General features: G+C 32.3%; 1 protein-coding gene across 5 annotated transcripts in view; it reads right to left on the bottom strand.

The window, feature by feature from the left end:
• LOC124537623 (high affinity cAMP-specific and IBMX-insensitive 3',5'-cyclic phosphodiesterase 8) overlaps positions 1 to 24,923 on the bottom strand; it is a 231,674-nt gene that overhangs the window by 71,624 nt on the left and 135,127 nt on the right. For 2 of the 5 annotated variants that reach the window (XM_047114510.1, XM_047114512.1), the window contains one exon: positions 14,106 to 14,194. In XM_047114510.1, coding sequence (XP_046970466.1) covers positions 14,106 to 14,194 — 89 coding nt within the window. Of the gene's footprint in view, positions 1 to 12,135; positions 13,552 to 14,105; positions 14,195 to 21,497; positions 22,053 to 24,923 lie in introns of those variants that run through there. The other 3 variants (XM_047114507.1, XM_047114508.1, XM_047114511.1) reach the window with 2 other exon arrangements.

Raw genomic sequence — 24,923 nt, 5'->3', positions numbered from 1 at the left:
AATAAATAAATAAATAATTGATAATTTTTTTACGAATTTTGCCGATGCTACATATAAGTTGTGACGTACTATACTTCGTTCTAAAATTAAATTAGTTTCACTATAAAGATTAATTAGTACTTATTTTAGATATAAATTTTTAACAACGTATAATATTTTAACGTTTTCTGTGAAGCCATTATGAGCGCTAATTTATAGCTGAATGCGGTAAATTTTCCTAGAACTTTTAAGAGCTACCTTAAACATCTTAAAAGGCTTGCAATCTCCGGTAGTAGCGTTTTACAAAGGGTTAATGATCCTTTCTTTGGTCTTGTGTTACAACGTCGAGTTCTTAATAAGCGACTAGGAGTTGTTGCAGAGACGGTGTCTGGATAATTGTGCACGTGCAGTGTAATAATACCTCGGGTGATTTATGTAGACGATTTGCTTGCTACGAGCATCAGGGGATACACGTGGTCAGAGTCGGATTTAAAGGTCTGGAGGCCCTGGGCCCACAAAGCAGTGGAGGCCCAAGACCAACGGGAGCGTGGAGATCCTAATAATTATATCATGGATTAATGGATTAGCTTAAGCTTTTATTAATTTGAATCAGTAAGTATTTCTTGACTGGTATCGGTAACTTTTAAAATATTAAGTAATAAGATTATTATAATTTGACTATATCTCGGTATTTGTTAACTCACTGAAAACTTTAAACACCCCCCCCCCCCTTATGTGGAGGCCCCAGGGCAGTTGCCCTGGTTGCTCGGCCCTGCACGTGGTGGCTCACCGTGAGTCCCCTGGTACTTGCTACTGGCACGAGGCGCGTGTAATACTTGTAGTGCATACCTACTTCGTTTTTATTCATTTTTTTTATGATGATTCTCATTGAATGTTTATTTTGCTTACAAATAAAAAAAGTCGTATTCTTTATAATAAATTCGTGTCATGTTTGATATAAAAATATACGATTTCATATTTTATAGAATTGATATCGGAATAAACTTTATAGGTCATCGTATTGAAAATATTAAATAAAACTTTCAGTGTAAATATTGAAAATTATAATCAATAGCGTTATATACATTTTTATTGGCTGCCCTTGGCCTATTTCGAGAAGTGTTGTTGAATTTATGAAATTATAATCGTCTGTTTCACAGAGAACGATTTCCTTTAAAAAAGCCGTTAGTATTACTTACTAATAATATATTTGGCACTATAAGCCCGACCCTACTTGCCCTATTGGGAAATCTACAACTAAGCGTACACGCAACTATATACAAATTTTAAATAGTTTATATTAAGCATGCCTTATTTATTCATTTATGTTGGTTTGAGTTTATGGTTACTAGTTCTCTTCTTAGAGTCGTTAGTATAAAATTATGAAGCCTATAAATGTTCTAAATAAGCAGTCAATCTAAAGATATGGAAATTATTCAAATCCGTCTTGTAGTTCATAACCATAGACTTACTAGCTTAATAATATAGATACAAATTATTATACCGCCGGGTATTTGTAAAACAAAACGTATAGCTAATATTGACTTAATATAAATATTATGTGTATACCGTATTTTTTCTTTTTATTATGTAATTATATACATAATTATAGATAATTAAATAATGACATACCTATTATTATAATGTTTTTAGTGATATGTTTCTGGTGTTGACATTATATTTGAAAAAATAATATAAATATTGAAATAAATTATTTCAATAAAATTATTTACGGAATATCATGTAGGAACTCATATGTGTCGAAGAAATATTTATTTGGAAAAAATATATTACCAGTTATCTTATGTTTTCAATTTCTTGGAATTCTCTAGTAAATATTATGAGGTCACAGTCAAGTATCAGTCCTATTTCGTAGAAATTAATTATCAAACTCATTCTATATACAGCCTCGATATTTTCTTCAAAGCTAAGAACGACATGCATTACAAAAACAAATAAAGCATCTGGTGTTGCCCTGGATAAAAATTAAAATCACAGTTATGTCGTTTTGTTTGACAAATGTAATTTATACAAATGATTTATGTATTATGTAATTACCATTTAAAAAATATAATTTAAAAGTTATTCGCATATTTTTGGTGATAGCGAAAATAATAAATTACAATATAGTTTTTCAAATAATAATATTCACGGTCCTTTTATTTCTAATTTTATTTAGGGACTTTTTTCACAAGTGAAAATGTTAGTCCCATCGTGCCCTGATCTGAGTTAATAACATATTAATAAAATTACTGCATCTCATTTAAATTTAAAAACTATAAAGTCTCCTGGCTGCTTCAGAGGTAGGAGAAGCCAGCCAGCCAGTTGGCTTTAAAAAATTCCAACAGCACTTACATTTAAATTAAACTTTCCCACTACTTATTTTCTTGTTCCCCTAAAACCCGAACACATTCCACCAAAAAAATGTTGGATATCTTCCTCTTTACCACAAATTCACGGTCGCAAAAATAGTGTTATATTTTCTATTTCCTTCAATAGATCTATAATTCACTCACATAATTTATTCAATTTCAAATAAAAATAGGAAAATATTAGAAACGAATTCAGTGTAAAATAATTTTCTATGAATATTTATGTCACAATAGGCAAAAACATCCTTCGTAATGTATAATGAGGAAGTACTGTCGGAATTGATTTTTTATTTCATTTCGAGAGGACGAAGAAAATTTACCTTTACATTGAATATTCATTGTAATTCAGTACACGTGATTCAAGAGCGGGATCTTTTAGGTAAATCCAGATCAAATTTAAAAATGATGTATTGTATGTATATTGCATTATCTGTGAAATAAAACATGACATTCCTTTAAAACTGATTAATTAATCATATTTACAGAGCATCTTAAGCTGATGTAATATTTGAATATTATTTTTGTAAATAATGCGAACAACTTGTTTTTAATATTGTAATCATAGAAAGCTTTGAACGCTTTATTTTTGCCAGAGACATTATCTATTGGCATTCGTCATCCAACTTTTTTTTTTAATATTTCGCGGTGTTGGAAGTGGGTTTTACGAAAAAAAATAACCTATATTTTTATTGAGTATGGTAGTATAGATAAAGGTACTACACCATTTTCTTCATAATATTAACTCTATATAAAATATGGAAAGAAAGAAAAATATATTAATCATAATAGTAGGTTAGGTACTGAAGATATAAAAAGCAAAGACATGATATAGCGCACAGAGAAGATAATTTAAAAGACTCTAAAATTTTCAATAGAAATCCGAAATTTTGCCAGCTTTAGACACGCGGTGATGTGACAACTTTTTGTTCCAGATATCTTGTATAAAGTAACGTCGTACTCAAATTAGTCGCTGGAAATGTACTCTTATAAATGTTTACTTCAAAATTGTAGGTATAAGAACTAGCGCGCACTGGTAACTTTTGTCACGGTGACTGTTTCGTCACTCTTGTCGAGTCTGTGAATATGTACAGATGCAGACACAAATGTCACGTCGTAAAGTGCGCGCACCTCCATACACATTCATGGACTCGACAAGAGTGACGAAACAGTAACCGTGACAAAAGTTATGTACCATTGCGCGCAGTGCGAAATGCCTTTTTCATATTTTACGTACTTTAAATAGAGACGGGTGAATACGAATTACGCTCCTTTGTTTCATTATTTATCTCGGCTACTGTTAAAGTAATAAAGAATGTCTTATGATGCGTCCACACATGCCACGGTTATGCCGAAAATATTTAGATCGACAGCGCGTCAAGCCACAGCATTGTTGTAATATCGCTTGTGGTTTTAGCGAAAGTATAATTGGGAAACAACAATCGTCGGACAAGTGATAGACTTGTCCGACGCCGTAATTGAGCGATCAATGGTGGGTTGCAAAGACCGCGGCATGTGAAGATGCAGCATAAGAAATTATTTATAAAAATAAATATGACCGTAACAGATATAATTAATGAATGAATTATAATTTATTGCACGCCACAAACAGAAAACAAAAAAAGAAAGTAACACAAAATTAATAAAATACAAAAAAAAAATAGAAGTACATTAAAAGTGTTGTACAAGGGACGAACTTATGGCTTATTAGCCATCTCTTCCAGACAACCCAAATATAAAGTTATCAAAAGTAAACTAACTACAGGATGTTCATAATAACACATTTGCTCAATTTCCTAAGCGTAGGAACAAAAAATAGAGAGTAAGATTTTCCTTAGCATTCGTTTGTTTTATTAAACAGTTTAAATGAACCTCATTATAAAGCTATTATATTCTAGAAGATGCCGAGAACGAAATTAAACTATTCAATTGAGGAATGTTTTTGACGTATCTACTTAATTTGTTCGCCTTAAATCTAGTATTCAATTTATTAAGATGTTCAAATATAAATTAAATTTTCATTCTTATGATTAAATTTTCTATTAATTTATTTTTTAACGCAAACATTGCATCAAAGTATACGCCGACGACTATTATACTCAAAGATTATCAGAAAGATCTTTGATGGGTTAAAACATACTAAAAAGATTGTATACACACGAATGGATACTAATAAATAAGTAACAGTAAAGTAACAGCCTGTAAATACAGCATTTCCCACTGCTGAGATAAGGCCTCCTCTTCCATTAAGGAGAGGGTTTGGAACATATTCCAACACGCTGTTCCAACGCGGGTTGGTTGAATGGACATGTGGCAGAATTTCGATGAAATAAGATACATGCAGGTTTCCTCACGATGATTACCTTCACTGCCTAGCACGAAATGAATTATAAACACAAATGAAGCATATATACATATATATAGGTGCTTGCCTTGGTTTGAACCCGCAATCATCCGTTAAGATGCACGCGTTCTAACCACTGGGCCATCTCAGCAGCATTAAATAAAGTAGGTGTATAAATATAAGACAACTTTCGATCTATCTCAATACACATGGACCTCATCACTTTTCGTAGGCTCCTAATCCTCTGTCTTTCAAAAATACTTTTTTTTATTCCAGTATCACTTCAGACAAGACATTTCGCGCACGTCATAATTTTTATTCAAGTCATATAATATGTTCAGTATAACAAATAGTACTATAGACAAACAGTTATTAAATAACAAACAATTCGTAACAAACAATTTTTATATTAATTTTGTTAAATAAAATAATTTATTATGCTTCCATATTTAGTTAGCAAAAAGTTATTTATGTCGTCAAAAATACACTAGCATCTCGAAGTTGGTCGTATAATCCGGCTTGACTTGGAAAGCATGTATAAGCGTTGTCTCAATTTTCCGGTCCTGTTGGATAAATCGTGTCCACAAATAATTATCTAAGGTGTTATTTTAGTATCACTTGTAATCACACAACACAAAGGATTTATTTTTGGCGCTAGAATAATAGGCGAGTGTGCAGAACAGGTCGGAAATGTACCCGAAGAAAGTACTGAGCAAAATATTAGAAATTAAAGTAAATATATATGTATACAGGGTTATTAGTAACTCGACGTATATCCGTTAGGAGGTGATAGGGGTGCAAAACAACAAAGTGCGAACAAAAATGCCTTAAAAACTAAAAAATCATTATGAAACTTGGCCTGCAGATTATTTTAAAAACATAACCGTTTTTTGAGGAAAGATAAAAAAGCATTGAAATAAATTCGTTTTCCCCCCCTTTTTTAAATTTGTACCGAAAATTATTGTTTGAATGTTGAAAAATATCCAGTGTGTAATCGTTTTTATAAAACAAAAGAAAAAAATAGGTTTTAATTGATACTTTTTTTTAAATAAATTTTTGAAGTTGCATTTTTGACAAATTTTGAAAAAAGCTAAAAAACGTGATAACTCTAAAATGGTTCACTTTTGGATTATGCATACGGGGGTTAAAATTATTGCAAAAAGTCACCCCTATCACCTCCTAACGGATCTACGTCGAGTTACCAATAACCCTGTATATATTTTAATATTGAACAACATCACATACATAAATTACTCATTACCTAATGTAGCTACCACAAACATCCAGACCCAAGACAATACAGAAAACTAATGAATTTTTTCTTCATCGACTCAGCTGGGAATCGAACCAGGGACCTCAGAGTAACGTACTCATGAAAATCGCTGTACACGCTACTCGACTACGGAGATGTTCATAGTATGCAAGTATAATCATTTATAAAGTAGGATGTTGCGTCATAGCATTAATTTCATGAATTACGTATATCGATAATATATGTACCCTATATGCAAATCCAAGATTTGAGTATTCAAGCGATTATAACGAAATCTGATAAGACGTTAATGTGATTGAATATTTAATAGTTATAACTATATTAATAGTTAATCAAACCAATCCTAATAGCATTGCCATTATAATTAATAGCATTTGAGGTACAAATAAAGAGAAAAATCGGTATTTGACTGCACAGGAACAATAGGAGAAAGTTTAAATATAAATTCGACTCGGCTACGGCGCTGAAATGTTTTATTGATCGACAAATATGTGTGATAATTAAAATTAGTAGCAACGTCTATGTAGTATGTTAAGGTCTAATTTATAAGACCTCAAAACCTAGTAGTAGTAGTAGAGGTCTAGAATTGAAATCACAGTCGTAAAGTCGATATGAAAGTTAATTGGTTGTTATGACGAGAAATTCTCAGTAACATCAGAAAGTTGCCAGTTCAGGACGCAATGCCCTTGATCCTGCAACTGAAGCCTATCGTCTTTGATTCATCATCCCATTGGATTGTAAGAGTCAATCAAAAGAGAGTGTACTTGTTTCTAAAAATACTTGTGCACTGTTAATGTGTACTGGATGGGCAGTTGCCTATTTTCGAAATCGATCAGAAACACACCATTATTTCGGGTGTTGAGTAATTGCAACAGAACTTGACGCTTCATTCTTTCGAAAGTAATCTTAATTTTCGTAAAGTTTATATATGTTTAACAATTTGAAGCAAGTCTTTTTAATTAAAAACAATATATATTTGTACATATCCATTGCGATTAGTGTGCCACCATCATTTCTGGAAGAAAACAATTAACGTACAACGTTAATCGTTAATACAACGAAATCTTAACGAAGGTGTCAACAACAGTTGCTCTGATGTATGTTATTGTTTGCTAGTAGGTATATTTCAATTAAATCGGATAACTTAGGAATAAATACGAAAGCATTTTATATAACACTAGTAGCCACCCCGGCTTCGCTTGCTTTTTCTCACGTGTTAATCAAAAAAGTAGTCTATATCCTTTCTTGGATTTCATATTTGCTTAATATCAAATGTCATCAAATTCGGTTCAGCGGTTTGGTCGTAAAAGAGCGACAGACAGACAGTCAGAGTTATTTTCACATTTATAATATTAATATAGATAGATGAGGGTACACTGGTGAATCTTAAAAGACGACTTCAAATCCAGGCATGGATTGAATTTTATATGTTTAATTTGTGTTTAAACTTCATCCCGTGCTCAGCGATGAAAATAATTATAGTGAAGATGACTGCTTTCGTCGGATAAGATGTAACCAACTCGTACTGATGCAACCAGGTATTCTATAAACGTCAGAGTTATTTCTTTTCTTAAAAAGGAGAAGAGATTTTTGCCCAACATTGGGTAATTTACAGACTGTGGATGCAAACGTATACCAATTTTGGCAATTGGTTCAAACCTGGTATGGTATTGGTATGTTAAATAAAATCTAATGTGTTGCGCTTTATAGTGGCGACTTACAATAAAATGGTTCGCATAAAAATCTTCTCCACGAAAAATACATACGTACCAACTTTCATGGTGATCAGTCAAACGGTAATCCATTTTAGGTATAAGTTATACGATAAATTGATAGATATATGATGAAAACTTTTCCAGAAATGTCTATTCTAAAACCGGATAACATATCATTCATTCCTCCTTGATTAGCTTGAGTATATCCGCTCGAGGCACTTTCATAGCGTTGAAAGGAAAAGATATTAAACCAAATATTATCAGATCAATATTGATCTTGCTTGACCTAATAAAATACTTTTTGTACATCAGCCATTTGATGTTATTTAATGTAGAGATCGGAATCCTTTGTTAATATTACTTTTATTTATTGAGTCATTCTTGTATTTTTATATAAAATAATCGTTTTTATTCTTTATGATGAATGGAGATGAGAAATATAATTTGATTATTTAATTATCAATTTTAATTTATTTACTTGGTGGAAGTGCTTTGTGCATGTTTGAGTAACATCTACTTCTATTTTACTATCAAAACAACAGTACTCAGTATTGTTGTGTTTCGGTTTGAAGGGTGAGTGAACCAATGTAAGTACAGGCACAAGGGACATATAGTTAGTGGCGCATTAGCGACGTAAGAAATAGTTAATATTTCTCACAGCGATATTGTTTATGGACGGTGATGGCCATACTATCAGCTGGGCCATATGCTCGTCTTCCATCTTTATCACAAAAATCATCAAACTTCCACTCATATTCTACCAATAAAGAGCAACACTTAATAACGTAGTCTCGAATTTTTAAAATGTTAGTATATCTTATGGCCGAGACGGCCCAGTAGAGCCGTGATGGCCCAGTGGTTAGAACACGTGCATCTTAACCGATGATTTCGGGTTCAAACCCAGGCAAGCACCACTATATATATGTGCTTAATTTGTGTTTATAATTCATCTCGTGCTCGGTGGTAAAGGAAAATATCGTGAGGAAACCTGAATGTGTCTAATTTCATTTAAATTCTGCCACATGTGCATTCCACCAACCAGCATTGGAACCGCATGGTGGAATATGTTCCAAACCCTCTCCCTAATGGAAGAGGAGGCCTTATCCCAGCAGTGGGAAATTTACAGACTGTTACTTTACTTTTATATCTTAAGGCGCTAATGTGCATGGTGCACTTAACATAAAGGGGTCCATTCCACAAAGTGAGTTGTTTAAAATGAAATTGTTTGTGCTGTTTAAAGTATTGAAAACATTGAATTATCATTCGTATAGGTGACTATTTTCAAACAACAACAGCCTGTTAGCGATGCCTTGGATAATTATCGCATTCCGTTGTAAACAATTTTAATCTTTAAATCTTCGGAATAAATACGTTTATCGCATACGACACACGTGATACAAGTCGAGTACTTGTACGTACTTGACATTACAATGCAAATGCTATCAGATAAGATCTCTATCTCGCCGTGTAGAGTATTATTTCAATTTGGGTTACCTTAGGAATGTACTAATGGGTACAGTTTGTGACACTTGATTGGAAACGCAATATTTAATGCACTCGGTTTTAGTATAAGCTAAGGCCTCGTATGCGCTTAGACGTTAAGTTCCAAGATACAATTAACGAAAAGATTAATGTTTTATTACTTCATAATTATTAAAATTATGATCGTAAATATATATGAATTAAAATAAGTTACTATATAAGTCCGCGTAGACTGATTTCAAGGCTGCTAACAGCATTTCGCCGTTGAATTGCATTCCCGATCTTCTGAGCAAAAAACGAACCAGCCCTCCTGGCACAAATATAGGCGGCAAGGTGTTATAATTTAAATTAACCTTTTGGCACTATTACTTCAATGTTTCAACGGTAAATGGGACAAAAACATAACTTGGAAAGGAAACTATTATATACAGCTAATTATAGAAGTTAAATTAAAAGAAAAACAATTGTATTGTTTAAAATAAGAATAATAATCATAATATATTAAAGCAATTTAATGTATTTCGAAATACAATATAGTTTGCAGAATTTCAAATTGAATTCAAATGAAATCAATTTCCACTGATTAATTGGGTTAGGATTTAAAATTAAAAACAATTTTATCTGTATAGACGCGGTCGCACTAATTTTGTTAAATATTTGATTTAATCCACTGCACTTTTTATTTGATGATATTTTATCTATTCATTTCAAAATTAATAGTATTATTACAATGTAATCGAAACATTAGACTCTCAAGTGACATTTAAAAAATTACATATTGAACTGAATATTCGAAAATTGAACTGAATATTCGAACTATTTAAATAAAATAAATGTTATATAAGCTTACTTTGCTATGAGAAGGCTCAATTAGTTAATGTTATTCATTAACAATAATACCCCCAAACAAATTCCAAGCGAATTTCCAGGCAAAAGGCAAGATCTCAGCTCACAGCTTATTCAAAACGTTAGCCTTCTTGAATACCTTTACGAATACAGGCAAAGTTTAAAGAACCATCAAAGATTAAAAACCTATCAAGAGTATATTTACAAATTAATTTCTCTGTTACTCTATAAAATGAACTGTTAGATAAATATCTTGCTTTGTAAATCAAATGCTTACTGAGGAGTTAGAGATTTGATATAAGAACATATAAATCGTTGTAGATAATGAAAAAACGCAAAGAGAAAGAAATTTAGCAGCAAATAAATTTCAATTTATCTGACTGCCAGCGGGAATAGACAAAAGACTAACAGAAATGCCATCATGTATGTTCGCTACATACACAACGAATAACGGTATACCAAGATGGGCGGTGGTTAGAACACTCGCATCTTAACCGATGATTACGGGTTCAAACCCAGGCAGGCACCACTGAATTTTCATGTGCTTAATCTATATCTATACTATTATATAATTATTATAAGTGTCAATGTAACTCTGTCTATCTGTCTGACGATTTTTCACGACCAAACCAATGAACCGAATTTTGAACACCAAGGCTTCTTTTTTTGTCTAACGTATGACTACCCACTCCCTAAAACGCGAGCAAAGCCTCGGACTACAAGCTCCGCGGTGAAGAAAAACATTGTGAGGAAACCTGCATGTATCAAATTTTAACGAAATTCTGCTCCCCGTGTATCCACCGAATCACATTAGAGCAGCGTAAATAAGCTCCTAACTTCCTCAAAGGGAGTCCTTAGCCCAGCTGTGGGAAATTGACAGGCTGTTACTGTAACAACAGGATATCTTTCAAACACCTTCTATGAGTGTTGGTGTAATGATGACTTGTGTTTTATCTGTCTGAGTTCTCTTTGTATCCCATAAATCACCGGATCTGGTTTTCTTGATGGCATTTCGCATTACACCGTTCTGTTATAGTGTAGGGGATTTATATAATTCGAATCACGTAGGTCTCGCTTCGTGGTACGGCGCCGCCATAATGCCACATTTGATATTTTAATTGACATGTTCTCAAACAATATAATTAGTGTGAAACTAATTGTGTGTTGAAATGATATGTTTTATTTGAAATTTTGTTTGGTATAAAATTTAATGGCTTTTAAATATATATGCCAATACGGTAATTAGTTGCCTGTACCGAATACAAACAAAAAAATTATATAGATCTTCATTTAAGTTGAAAGTTCAAAAAAAATCTTTCATAGTAGTTAGCGAATTTGGTCGTTTTGATTGTTTGCCAATCAGTCAGTGAGGACAAACGATTTTATAAGTACTACTACTACTAGATACTAACATTTTTAAATAATAAAAATTTGTAAATTTAATATATAACCAAAATTTTATACGTATGAATTATTCTCAGGTATAAATTAAGAAATATATATCTTAACGTAAATTTCACAAAAGTTCTGAATAAGGTGTGAGTGAGTACGCAATGTGTTTAAAAATCGAGTCACTAAATTTTATTTCAGTGTTATTCAAGTACCAAGGCGACATAAGTAGCGAGCTGTTCGTGAATGTATTCGAGAACTTCCTGGCAGAGGCTTTGTTCGAAACGTATTGTTCGCCGGGGCCAGATATAAGTATCTGAAGTGCAAAGGCGAAATCGCTGATAGAATTGATTCTATGTGGAATAATACGAATTCATAACCATATTCACGTCTTGAAGACACAATAAGAATACAAATCTAAAGGTGAAAATTTCAGTCTTACACTTAGAAATCATTTAATGTTCTATTTAGATTTATTACAACCTAAATTTAATATTGCGAATTCGTTTTACTTGCATACAATTACTATGACGTCATAATGTACTCTTTCTATGTCATTTGGTACAAAAATATGTCCGCAATATAGGTTAAACGCAGTACCAAATGGACCTTTTGTTTTTAAATGCTGTTCATTGTGAATAGAACCCAATCAAATTTCTAAGAATGAATCCAAATTTAGTTACATTTTCATACTTAAAATGACTTAATGGGTGAACGTATTGTTTTTATAATTCTTACCTCATCTTCCTCTACTTCGAGTTCCCCAGTTTCTTCTACAATATTAGTCAATAGCATACTCGGCCTCATCGATACTCTATGACGTACATTAGACCGTCTCTTTGTGTCAAACACTTCTTCTTTCGTGTCATCGTTCAAAGTAGCAAATTGTTCATAAAAATTGATAACTCCTGATAACTCACCGTCAATGTTAACTATTTCTTCTGGTTTTTTAACTATTGAATTTCTTTCATCGAGTTTCCTGTAGCCTTCGTTTTCGTTTGGATTTTCTCTTACAATATTCACTGAAGCTGTACCATTATACTCGAACTCTAAATCAAACCCTCTTTCCTCGAACAGACTTTTAAATTTAGCCCAACAGCCGATTTTTTTTTCTTTATCATCTGTTCTTATGTTTACATCATTTTCTTCTTTTATCTTTACCCCTTTAAAATCCATTCTTAATCCTTGAAACAATTAATTACTTCACTATTTTATCTAAGTTATTGTTTAATATCTTTGGGTATTGTTAGGAGCCATCATTAAGCATGATAAATTAAACCAATTAATATTAATCACGGAGCTCAATTGAGATTATTTGATAGGATAAAATAACAGTTCCTATTGATGGGTTTGATTGATAAAGCCACGTCACTATGAATATATATTAATTCAGCATTTAGCATTGTTAGCAAATCACACTTTCAAAATTACCACTTAATTTTAGCACTAAACAACTTTCTTCACCATTTCTATACAAAACACCATTTTTTAACGTTTAATCAATTCATAGAATAACACAAGTGTATCACAACATCAGAAAATACCAATACGTAATTATTTCTGAATGCTGATGGTATTAAAACGCGACGTTTTTTGCGCACGCTACAATTATTCAACAGTTCGTTTGAAACTAAAACAATACTTGTAATAGCTGTCATATCGACTGCATAGATAATAACGATAACAAACCGTTAAGTCCTTATCAATCAATGTAAAAATGTTTTTTGAAATTTAAATTTGATTGGTTCTTTACATTTAGTAGATTATTTTGGGAGTGAAAAAAGGCTTCGAATATCAAGATATCGTCTGATTCACGTGATTTTATAATCGAATAACCGAATCAATGATAAGGAGACAAGATCTAACAATCGAATTTCTAGGAAAGCATCTGTATTTTAAAGATAATCTTGTAAAACACAAAATACGATAGTCATTTAATTAAGGTTAAGGTAACTCATGCGTGTTTGGTAGTTTTGTAATAAATAAATGTTTGGTCAACAAACAAAATACACGAATTGCTTGGTCACTACTGTAAATTTATAATAAAAAAATGCTTTCAATCAAAATCAATTTCTCGGTGTAGGTTTTCGTGGAAAATTTATTTGTATTATGTTTATAATTAATTGCTGATTAAAATATCACAAGATATTGTGTGATGTGCTCCTGTTCCAGATTCCAGTTCCTGCTAAGAATAATTTCGTTAAACCAAGAAACTCTAATGCAGGACGACTTGTTAAAATTGATGTATCTTTACAACCGAAGTGAAAACTATTTAAACGTAACGGATCGTGTTTAGAACTTGTAAATGAAAACTTGTAGATGCCTACAGGTAAAATTACTTAAAACTTGTAATTTAAACGACTGTGAATTAGGTTTAAAGTTTTTGCGGTAGAAGTACCTTTTGGATTCTACGAGGTACTATGTAGAGCGTCTCAACCATCAATAGTGTAAGGGTCGTAACTATGAGAATTTATCGAACACATCCAATACTCAATGTAAGCAGCTGAATTATTTCAACCTGGTGAAGATTACTTCAGGTAGATGCGCAGCCGTTGTAGTTCATCGCAAAATTATTTTGCAATGAGTAAATGTAGCTTAAACACTGATCCCAAAATAAATAGGAAGTACGTAATGATGTTTGTAGGTTGAGTGGTTTCAACATATGAGTGTATTACAAGCTATAGTATGGAAACCTAAACTGTACTTACGGCGACGTCGACTAACGGCTCATCTTCAGGCGTCAGAGCCAGCGATGATCTTCTGCCAGCACGGGCACCTGGCGATCCGCTAGAACTGCCTGCAATAAGGAAAAGAACTGTCATAATCATGTAGTACAATTTGCACCTGTTGACTTCCAGCTAAGTTATATTACATTCATATATAATTGTATTCAACTAACATTGCCGTATGTTTTAAATGTTGAAAAAGAGTATCTACTGAGTTTCTTGCCGGTTCTTCTCGGTAGAATCTACTTTCCAAACCAGTGGTAGCTTCACATAATTGTTAAATGACGATGCAAAAGTTGTAAAAGCCTACTTGAATAATTTTATTTTGATTGATTTTGATTTTGTATACTGTACCATAGATTTTTAATAAAACTAATTGCAGATTAAATATAAGTAAGTGAGTTACGTCATGTTATCTAACTATGTATTGTAATTGAGGTCAAGCTAAATAGTGTCTGTCAACATATTGTACGCGTACGTTGTTCAAATTATTTTGTAAATAATAATTTTTATTCACATGAGGACTGATTGTAACATAAAACTGACTTTTTAGCTTCTGTGACGATCTATCGTTGGTGCCTGTATTTGTCTGACGGTACCGGCAGCTTAGAATATGAGCTAAGTATTGAAATATTTTAATTACTCATAAATTGCTATACCTAAACAAAATCGTTATCAAGAAAGTTTTGATATACCGTATATTTTAGTCTGTCAAATTAGCTTACAATATTGTGTCAGCACGTTGAGTCGATCCGAAACCAATTAAATAATGGCAAGCATTATGATGAAGGCAAGGATTTTATTTTGGTCGCTATAAGTATTAATGATATCAGGGCACCATCTAGGCGACCCCGGCTGATCAAAGGCCCTTCGAAAAAATCATAAAACAGGAGATTCCAGATCCCTTAAATTTGGAAATTTGAACCGTCACACCATCGCGCCCCTCCCACAAACAACAACACGTTTAGAGCGAGGCTTTTAATTATTTTATTTATCGTCAGTGTTCTATTTTGGTGTAAGGTTTAAAACGATTAATTAAATCGAGTAAAGTAATCTGTTTATATTAAATGCCATTCGAGTACTCGTTCCAACATGAGGTATGTAGTGTTAGATAAGCGAGGTCATCAAGTGGCAGAACATTTCTACGTATTTACCACTCGATACTTGCAAAATAATCATAATCGTGCAATACAAATTGATTTAAAATTTTACCATCAAATATGGATTTAATCAATTCTTCCATTTCAATATTTAAAGTTTAATTTACGCTGTAGGGAATTTATAATATTAACAATGTTTAAATTCCGATGATATCATTAATATAAATTTTCTGTCAAATTTAAATTAATTTCATTCTCTATAGAGATTTCTATTAGTATTGATAAAATAATGAACGTGCGTCCGTGTACATCATTTCTAAATCGAGTGTGTCATATATTTCACAATGCTCTGGTGATGCTAAGTTGGTAGTTATCTCGCTACCCTGATATAACTTATGGTGTAGAAGACTTGCAGAAGAGAAATCCTAACCCTGTTGGTCCCACTCGTATAATAAGAAAAAGCATGCTTAAATGTATTTCCATTCGGTGTACGGTATCCGTATTTATTTTGGAAAAAAGCTAAAATATTAGGTTTTGGTTTTCTCATGGTTTTTAATATTTATCCTTCTTCCTACTTGTGTGTGTAAGTCAGTGAGCCAGTGTCACTACAGGCACAAGGGACATGACATCTTAGTTCCCAAGGTTGGTGGCACATTGACGATGTAAGGAATAGTTAATATTTCTTACAACGTCATTGTCTATGGGTGATGGTGACCACTTTCCATCAGGTGGCCCATATGCTCGTCCGCCAACCTATAGCATAAAAAAAAAACTTGTCTCTGGTTCTGATTTCGAGTTGCAACTAAAATGTGTTTCCGGCATCGATAAACAAATAACCTAATATTTAAAAATTAAAATCATTTTAACAATTTATCTAATAGAATGGATAGTATTTTTTGATTAATTCAAAACAACATATTAAGTGCATTGTAAAGCGTTACCTACATTTAATTTGCAACATGATGTTTTTCAGAAACAATTTTCATTCGAAGTTTGATCATTATAGACAATAGTTTGTTCAGTGTGTTTGTTGTCATGGCAACACTCGGTTTGACCCGATTGCTCGGGGGAAATAAAACGGAGAATAAATAAAACGAATATCCGATCGTTGTGGATAATATTTTCGATATATCGTAGACGAAAGAAGAAAATAGTTTAATTGTATTTTCTATATCATATAAATATATTTCTAGGGTTCCGTATTCAATGGGTAGAATGGAAAGAAGAAGTAAGACTTTGTTGTTCTTCTGCACTTGATCATGATATTTAGAAATTTTCGCAGATAATATATTTCTGTTACCACAACAGCAACGAATACGTAAGAAAGAATAAAATGAATATGTAAGGGGCCACCGTACCATAGACATGATTTTTTACCGTTTTTATAGATACTGGTACGGAACTCGCAATTGGATTTTTTTTTTAAAGTTTTTATATAAATAATGATGTAATATTTCTAATGATGTTTCATTCCTTACCTGGAGCACATACGTTGATGTTAATGTCATTATATAATTAAAAAAATAAGATTTTTCACTAAAAAAAGCAAAAAGGTTTTATTATGGCTGTATAATTTATACTGTTAATAAAACGCTACACTATATTGTCATAGAATAATTCGTTTATGAAGGCAATCAGTGGATTTCCACTTTATTTATAAGCTTTTTACATCCATTATCTTTAATTGAGTCGCCTGTATGTTATAAAATGTTGACAGAATTGCTTTCAAACGAAGTTTATAGAACACTCTGGATAGTAGGAACCACGAAATACCTCTTTGAATATGTTTTAATTAAAATTTAATATATCTTGAATAAATATGCTTTTAACACTAAAATGACATTAATTTTTATAAATATACTATATAGTTTACAGTATATTACAGCTTAGTTTACAGTAATATATATTTTACAGTAAATCATTCTTTGTAAAATGTTAAAAACTAATGAGTTTCTTGCCGGTTCTTCTCGGTAGAATGTACTTTCCGAACCGGTGGTAGCTTCACTTAATTGTTAATTGATGATCCAAAAGTGCTTGTAAAGGCCCACTTGAACAAAGTTTATTTTTATTTTTGATTTTGTAATTCCTTATTCTCCTACGTACTTTTTAATTATTATTAGATCGTTGATTAAACTCCAGATTATCATTAGTTAAAGCTCATTTGTCGCCTGTTGCGTCCTTGGCTGGCATCGACTAATGACGATTCAGATAAATGTAAATTCAGTTAATCTTAATTTAATTAGCGTTTTAAATACTGGATTTTAATTTTTTTTATTTCAAACTTGTATATGTGTACATTCATCTTGTATATAACCGTCAAACAATAAAAATAAAAACCTATATTGTTTATAAATTATAAGATGTAAAAGTTTGCGTGTTATTTAGTTACACTTGAATAGTTTGATTAATTTTTTTTGATCTGTTAATATAATATATCAATAAATGTCCATCCTATTAAATTATTTTTCTTTTAATATTTCATAATAAAGATACAAGTTTTTAAAATATGTGTCATCGTCGATTTTGATAATTTATCGAAAACAAAAAAAATATTTTGTCTATAAATTGTAAGTATATTGTTATACCGGGCTTAAAAGACCTTAAATCCGAACTTATATATAAAATTACATTCTGATGATAGTTCATATTTTCCGACATAGTACATTTATACATTGTTTGGGTAAGTCTTAATATTTCAAAATTGACGCTTAGGTTCAAGGTTAGGTTAGGTTAGTCGAGTCGAGATGGCCCAGTGGTTAGAACGCGTGCATCTTAACCGATGATTGCGGGTTCAAACCCAGGCAAGCACCGCTGATTCATGTGCTTAATTTGTCTTTATAATTCATCTCGTGCTCAGCGGTGAAGGAAAACATCGTGAGGAAATCTGCATGTGACAAATTTCATAGAAATTCTGCCACATGTGTATTTCACCAACCCGCATTGGAACAGCGTGGTGGAATATGTTCCAAACCTTCTCCTCGAAGGGAGAGGGGGCGTTAGCCCAGCAGTGGGAATTTACAGACTGTGTTGTTGTTGTTGTTGTTGACGCTTAGGTGCTTTCCAAACGAATGCTTTCACAGCAATAACCAAACTTTGTAAGCTTTTAGAATTCCAAAATCTCCAAAGGAACGATCGCAACAGAGTATTTAACACTAGTAACAATGTTTTATACGCCTAACTTAAAAAAAGAACCGCTAAGCCAATATAGATAAGACTTATACCAGACAGTGCCGCATGTTTTGAAGTTTGTCGACAAGCTTTAAATTTAGATTACTGTTTTTGTTCATGATAAAAATACACGAAGTGTGAGTGGTAAGATTTGTATAAAAAAATTTAGGCAGACAGATTATTTGCCTTCGAGTGGTGTAAAAAAAAAAACGAAATAAAAAAAAAAAAAACATATATTATCTTTTACAAGTGATGACATATCGCGACGTGTCACGTGATAGGATGTGTCAATGGATTAATAAGGAAAATATTATTTTTATATTGTATGTAATCAAATTCCTATTTAGATTTTATAACATTCAAGTAAGTATATATTTTTATATCAAATCTTTTGATCCTATTTTGTGGTTATTATTAATTAATTATTTTATTTAAGTATGTCTGGATAGGTTTTCTAAAAGGAATGTTTCAATGAAACGGCGAGAGTAATTATTAATTGAAAAAAGAGATAAGACGAGACCAGTGAACTGGTTGAAATCTTTTTTCAAATTTGAATGCGTCAAACAAAAATTCAATTAAAAAAAAGAAAAATTGATAACGCCTCATTTTTAAGTTTCTTTAATATATTCCGCAGATTTATTTTTAATAAAAAGTATATAATGTTTATCAAATTAATGACATACAAAGTTAAAGTTGAGGTGTTTTCCAGAATTAAAAACTGCCGTTATGACTTTCTAATTTCGATCAAACATTGAAGGATGTTTAAAATTATGAGGGCAACGTGAGTTCATACTGTTAGAAATACTTATTTATATTATAATTATATATTTAATAAACTCATATTTTTTAGTGTATACGTTTTCGTAAAAGTGTAATCGATTTTAGAACGTCATTGGTATGGCTGTATAAAATAATACATGTTTTCCCGCGTAAACGGATTATTAAAAAAAACAAAAGAGAGTCGAGCATGGAACGACACTTAAAAATTATTGTAAAAATTCGATTTTTTAACTTCAGGGCAATAATAGTTTATAAAAATAAAACCAACAATAAATAAATCCTATATATTCTACTGGCGTATTTATTAATACATACGTCTATATGAACTCCATCAGTATATTAAGGCGAGCTGTGTTAATACGCTCAGATTTAACTAGCTGCCTATAAAAATTCTATGTTAATATGTATACAACTAGTTTATTTAAGATTAGTAGTCGCCCTGGCTTCGCTTGAGTTTACGGGTGTTGGTTGTCATGTGTCATGCAAAAAAGTAGACCATGTTCTCTCTTGGAGTTTAAGTTTGTTTCATACCAAATTTCATCAAAATCGATTCAGCGGTTTGGTCGTGAAAGAGAGACAGACAGACAGAGTGACTTTCACATTTATGATATTAATATAGATTAGTTTGATTAAAACTGTGTAATACTTGCCAGTATTTTGAATGATTATTATATATTTATGTAGTAAAGTTTCAATGTCATTATTTTTTTTTACTACGTATCAGTAGGGTAGTGTTGTTTGGTCACGGTAGCATGCGTAAGCGATCCCGTGGCGTCCGCCGAAAGACGGAGAGGGTACCGCTGGTTTTTTAGTGGGTAAATCCGGCGTACTTGGGCGCACGCGTCCGGGGCTCCGGGGAGTACCACGCCCCCCCCCCACTTTCCAACACGTGGAGGAAACGCGTAATGCGTTATTCTAGCGAGAAAAAGGTAGTGTTGTTTGAATCTTACTATATCTTAACAGAGATCGCTGTTTTTTCGAACGCGCATCTCGAAAAATCGCTTAATATTTGAAATGAACTTTTTTACATAATATTAAGGAAGTTTTTGATTAAACATTATCATACAATATATTTTGTATAGCGTAACCATGGCGACGTATGCCCGGGTCGGCCACTTAAAGGCAATGTACTGACATACTATAAACATAAAACTTTACTGGAGGACTCAAAGTTTGGAAGAGACATTTGTTCCGTAAATGTAAAGCGACAGTAAGAAAGTTTTGCGAATATTAGGCTTTAAGGGACGCAGTATCCCTCAATATATATACTTATATAATAAATCAAAATATACTTTAGTTAAGTAAGCTTTAACAACCACTTTTGAATCGTCATTTAACAACTTTATATTAAGTGAAGATTCTACAGATTCGGAAAGTATTCTACCGAGAAGAACAGAAGAGAACAAGAAACTCAGTAAGTAGTTACTCTTTTTCAACATTTAAAATGTACAATTAAATATACAAAACAATCTGTAAAAATGTGTTCTTTTTAAAACACAGTAAAATGAAAAGTCATCAAGGCTTTGGTAACGCGCGCTGTGACGCGTAGAAAACTAAATTTATTTGTGTTTTATCTTCACAAGCGAAGCCGTGTTGCTACTTTTATATACAAAGAAGAAGATGGACATAAAAAAATAAGGATCTGTGACTTTATAAGCAACATCAAATACGCCTCTCTTGAGGCGACGAATTGTGACAATAAATAAATTATTAGTACATGACAGAATCAATTTGTATGTTGAAACTATATTATTTATTTCATAATAAATATTTCTTTTTATAATAACGTTGACCGACCTAGTTAAAAGCTAAATTCCGCTAGTCTAATCGTGCTAAACAGGTCTGATATCCGCTCAAGACAAAACGGACATAAGTTTAGAAACAGAATACTTTTAAATATTTTAATAGTACAAGTGTCACGTACTGCATTATTATTAATTATTAATAGCATTTTATACAAATATAAATCTAGTGTGTAGTGTAATATATAATATTATAGAATTTTAATACACTAAGAATTTTTATCTTATAATTTATAAAAACCCTTTTAAAAATGATAATAAATGTATCTAAACAGGTTCTTGTATTAATCTTTTAGCAGAAAAACGATTAAGTTCGTAATTACATATATCATTTTATGGATCTGGTGTTATTTAAAATCTTTATGACTTCGTATTAAAATTATTCAAAGATTGTAATTGAATAAAAAGGTTCTAAATAATTTAATTTATTGCGACGTGGTCGTGTTCTATAAACTGGGTATTAAATATTGTAATGATTCTTAATTTAACTGTTTTTTTTTTCTTTTTTTTTTTTAATTGTTCACCTGTCTCAATCTCGTCGCTGCTGCGTCTCTGCAGCCACCTCTGCACTATCTCGATACTGGCTTCCTCACCGGCCAACATTTTTTTTATTCATATTTAAACAACACTGCTTCCATTTCACAGTACATTTCTCCTTACAACGTCAATTGATTTTAACACAGTTCACATTTACATGCACACATTAGAAACACCACACATAGACACGAATGTAAACACGCGATGTTGCTTTCGCTTTATTTTATTACGTTGATTATAATACGCGCAATATTTATTCATGCTTTAAAAGCCACAGCCAAATAACTATTAAAAAAAAAACGCAATTCAAATTTCGAGATGACAACACGAAGTGTGTTCAAATATCGAATTAATTAAATGATGATCGTCGACAGGCGAGCGTAAACAGCGAGGTCTAGTGATACCAATATATTTGTGCAGCTTAGCATTTTACGTCCCGTGATTTGTAGCCTTAACGCGACGGATTAAGGACTAATTTACTTTCGACGGCTGGTATTTTTGATGCTGTTGCGCGGAGTTTGTAAGGCAGCCGGTTAGGTAATGGCCGTCAAGCCGACAGTTGATCGAAGAAGGGGGGTGAATGTAGGACGAGCGTAGTGCTATGTAAGCATAATATATTAACTGGAAGAGACGTAACTTTGTTCTTGATACAAGTAGCATTTGATGCGCATGTAAATTGCAAAATTCAACAGGCCCTTCGTTTTTTATGTACGGCACTACTTCTTAGTCACGATGTCGCAATAATTGCAAAATGCCTTCTGTCACAGCGATTCCAATGCTATATGTGTGAGTTCGAATCGAATTCAATTGCAGTTATTGAATAAAACTAGTTTGAAGACCTTTATTTATATTGAAGTTACATATGTAGTCCGATTTTTTCCAATGAAGTGCAGTCTCTCACACAAAAGCATGTCTTATTTTTATTTAGTTTCTTGATTTAATTTTAGGTAGGATTTTTGTATGTTTCAAATATATTTTTAAAATAAATAATCCCCTTACCACTTCTTGTATATTTATGAGTTTAAGATATGTCTTTAGAAGTGTTTGTGGTAACTAGTCCGCTGGTCGCCTTTTGTGCTCAGACCAGTTTATTTAGTCATTTGATTCCAAACACCGTAAGTGATACAAATTGCCCGCTCGGATATCCGTATGATATGTCATAAACTTTCTCAAAAACCACGATTCAAAGAACACTTACCTAACTTTATAAATCTTACTTAAAATTGTTTAAGTCAATTTATGTGTTAACTTTAATTTAAACGATATCAAGAATCTGTTTCAATAAATTATTTTAGAGTTATTTAAACACATACATATGTACTCGGCTAGTTCAAATATAATACAATGGAATGTATACTGGCTTTTGTATGACTTTCTGACAAAGACTTCAAAAGGGCGAATTCCTTTCGAAGCCACTGAACATTTTAAATACCTATATTTTTATTATACAGTAATATTCGCAGTGACAGTAAACAACGATGATAAAAAACTACGTTATATCGGAAATTAGCGTTGCAATATCTTCGATTTGTAACGTTACCATATATGTAGGTATAAATGCACTTAAATTTGACATTGAAAATTCTGACTAGGGTTGAAATAACGCGAATTTCAGGATACATGAGTGATGGTTTTGATGGAAATCTATACTGATATTATAAACGAGACAGTAAGTCTTTCTGTTATTTATTCAGATTTAAGTCGCTGAAACGATTTAGATATAATTTAATATGGACATAGTTTGTGCCCCGGGAAATTAAATTGGAGTCGAGATGGCCCAGTAAGTTAGAACGCGTGCATTTTAACTGATGATTGCGGGTTCAAACCCAGGCAAGCACCGCTGATTCATGTGCTTAATTAGTCTTTTTAATTCATCTCGTACTCGGCGGTGAAGGAAAACATCGTGAGGAAACCTGCATGTGACAAATTTCATAGAAATTCTGCCACATGTGTATTCCACCAACCCGCATTGGAACAGCGTGGTGGAATATGTTTCAAACCTTCTCCTCAAAGGGAGAGGAGGCCTTTAGCCCAGCAGTGGGAATTTACAGGCTGTTGTTGTTGTTGTTGTTTGATGGTTTATTTACCAAATACAGTATTAAAACATATCACTAATTGAATCTATTTATTTTTGTCTTGTTATTTAATTGAAGCAGTCACATATCCATGTCTTCGTATCCGCTCCGTGCTCCTAATAATATTATTGTTGACTGATCCAGATGCACTGAAGTCATTTGTCGAGAGATGCTTGATAATTGAAACAGTGCCGTCCAAAAGGCTTCTGTTCTCGAGAGAACATGTTTGGATCTAATTCCACCTCACTGCACCAATGTGAGTTGGTCGATACGTTTTTGGCAGAATTTCCTCAGGACATTTTCTTTCATCGCTCGAGATTAATTATAACATAATGCAAAAGAAAAAAATCCTAGCTAGCCCAGTTTGAACACGCAAACTTCTATTAAAATTCAATTTACCGGTTAGAAATGAATTGGTTACCTAGATAGCGATCTGGATAACCGACTCATCTTTTCCAATTTTTAATCGATTAAGCACTTTTTTTATTTTTGTTCGTAACAACTGTTTTTTTATTATAAAACATAAGTCGAAACCCCGATTTTCATGTCCTTAGCTTAAAAAAAGCGAACTTACATTAAAACTTTTATACCCAATTTCAACCTCTTGGGTGTTGAATTTTCAGTAACGCCTTATCATGTGTATTTTACTAACTGAAAGAAATGATGAAATTTGATTGTAACTTTCATCCAGAGTTCTACCCTCTTGGGTAATAAAGAATAGTCATTAACATCTGACTCATCGAAATAAGTCCATATGGATATATGTATCTATAGAAATCGTTTGCATATTTCTAACATTAAAATATGTTGAATTTCTGTATGTATTTCGAATGGGGAATTAATCTTCTCATTTATGTTCCACTAGAAAATCCTGTGTAAGACTTCACCCCTTTAAACTCAGTCAGTCATATTTTTAAGAAGATGTTTCAACACAAGATGGACAATTATTTATTGTTAAATTTTACAAGGTACAGGTACAAGGTAGGTTAAGAATTGTCTCGTTTTTTCTCAAAAGATCCGATGGCGTATCCAAGTGGTTGTCAAGGCAGAAAATACTTCAAAAATCGTATTGTTGTGGATTTACAGACGTCCAGGTGAAATCAGGTTATCTAACAAGACTGCAAGAAGGAATAGAGATCACTTGTCCACTAAAATATGCCCTGTACAGTTTAGTACTATCTTAAGATATGTTTATACACTAAACGCGTGATCATAGCAAATTGTGAAAACAAATCTTATGATTTTCGTAGTACTAAGTGTATAGAATGCATAAGAAATGTTTTATATATTATTACGTAAGTCTGTCGTCGCTGTAAGCAGAACGTGTCCGATTGACGA

This window comes from Vanessa cardui, chromosome 18 (assembly GCF_905220365.1).
Source record: "Vanessa cardui chromosome 18, ilVanCard2.1, whole genome shotgun sequence".
NCBI classification, from domain to species: Eukaryota; Metazoa; Arthropoda; class Insecta; order Lepidoptera; family Nymphalidae; genus Vanessa; species Vanessa cardui.
Note: the sequence above shows the minus strand (reverse complement) of the source record. Positions and strands in the feature narration are given on the sequence as shown.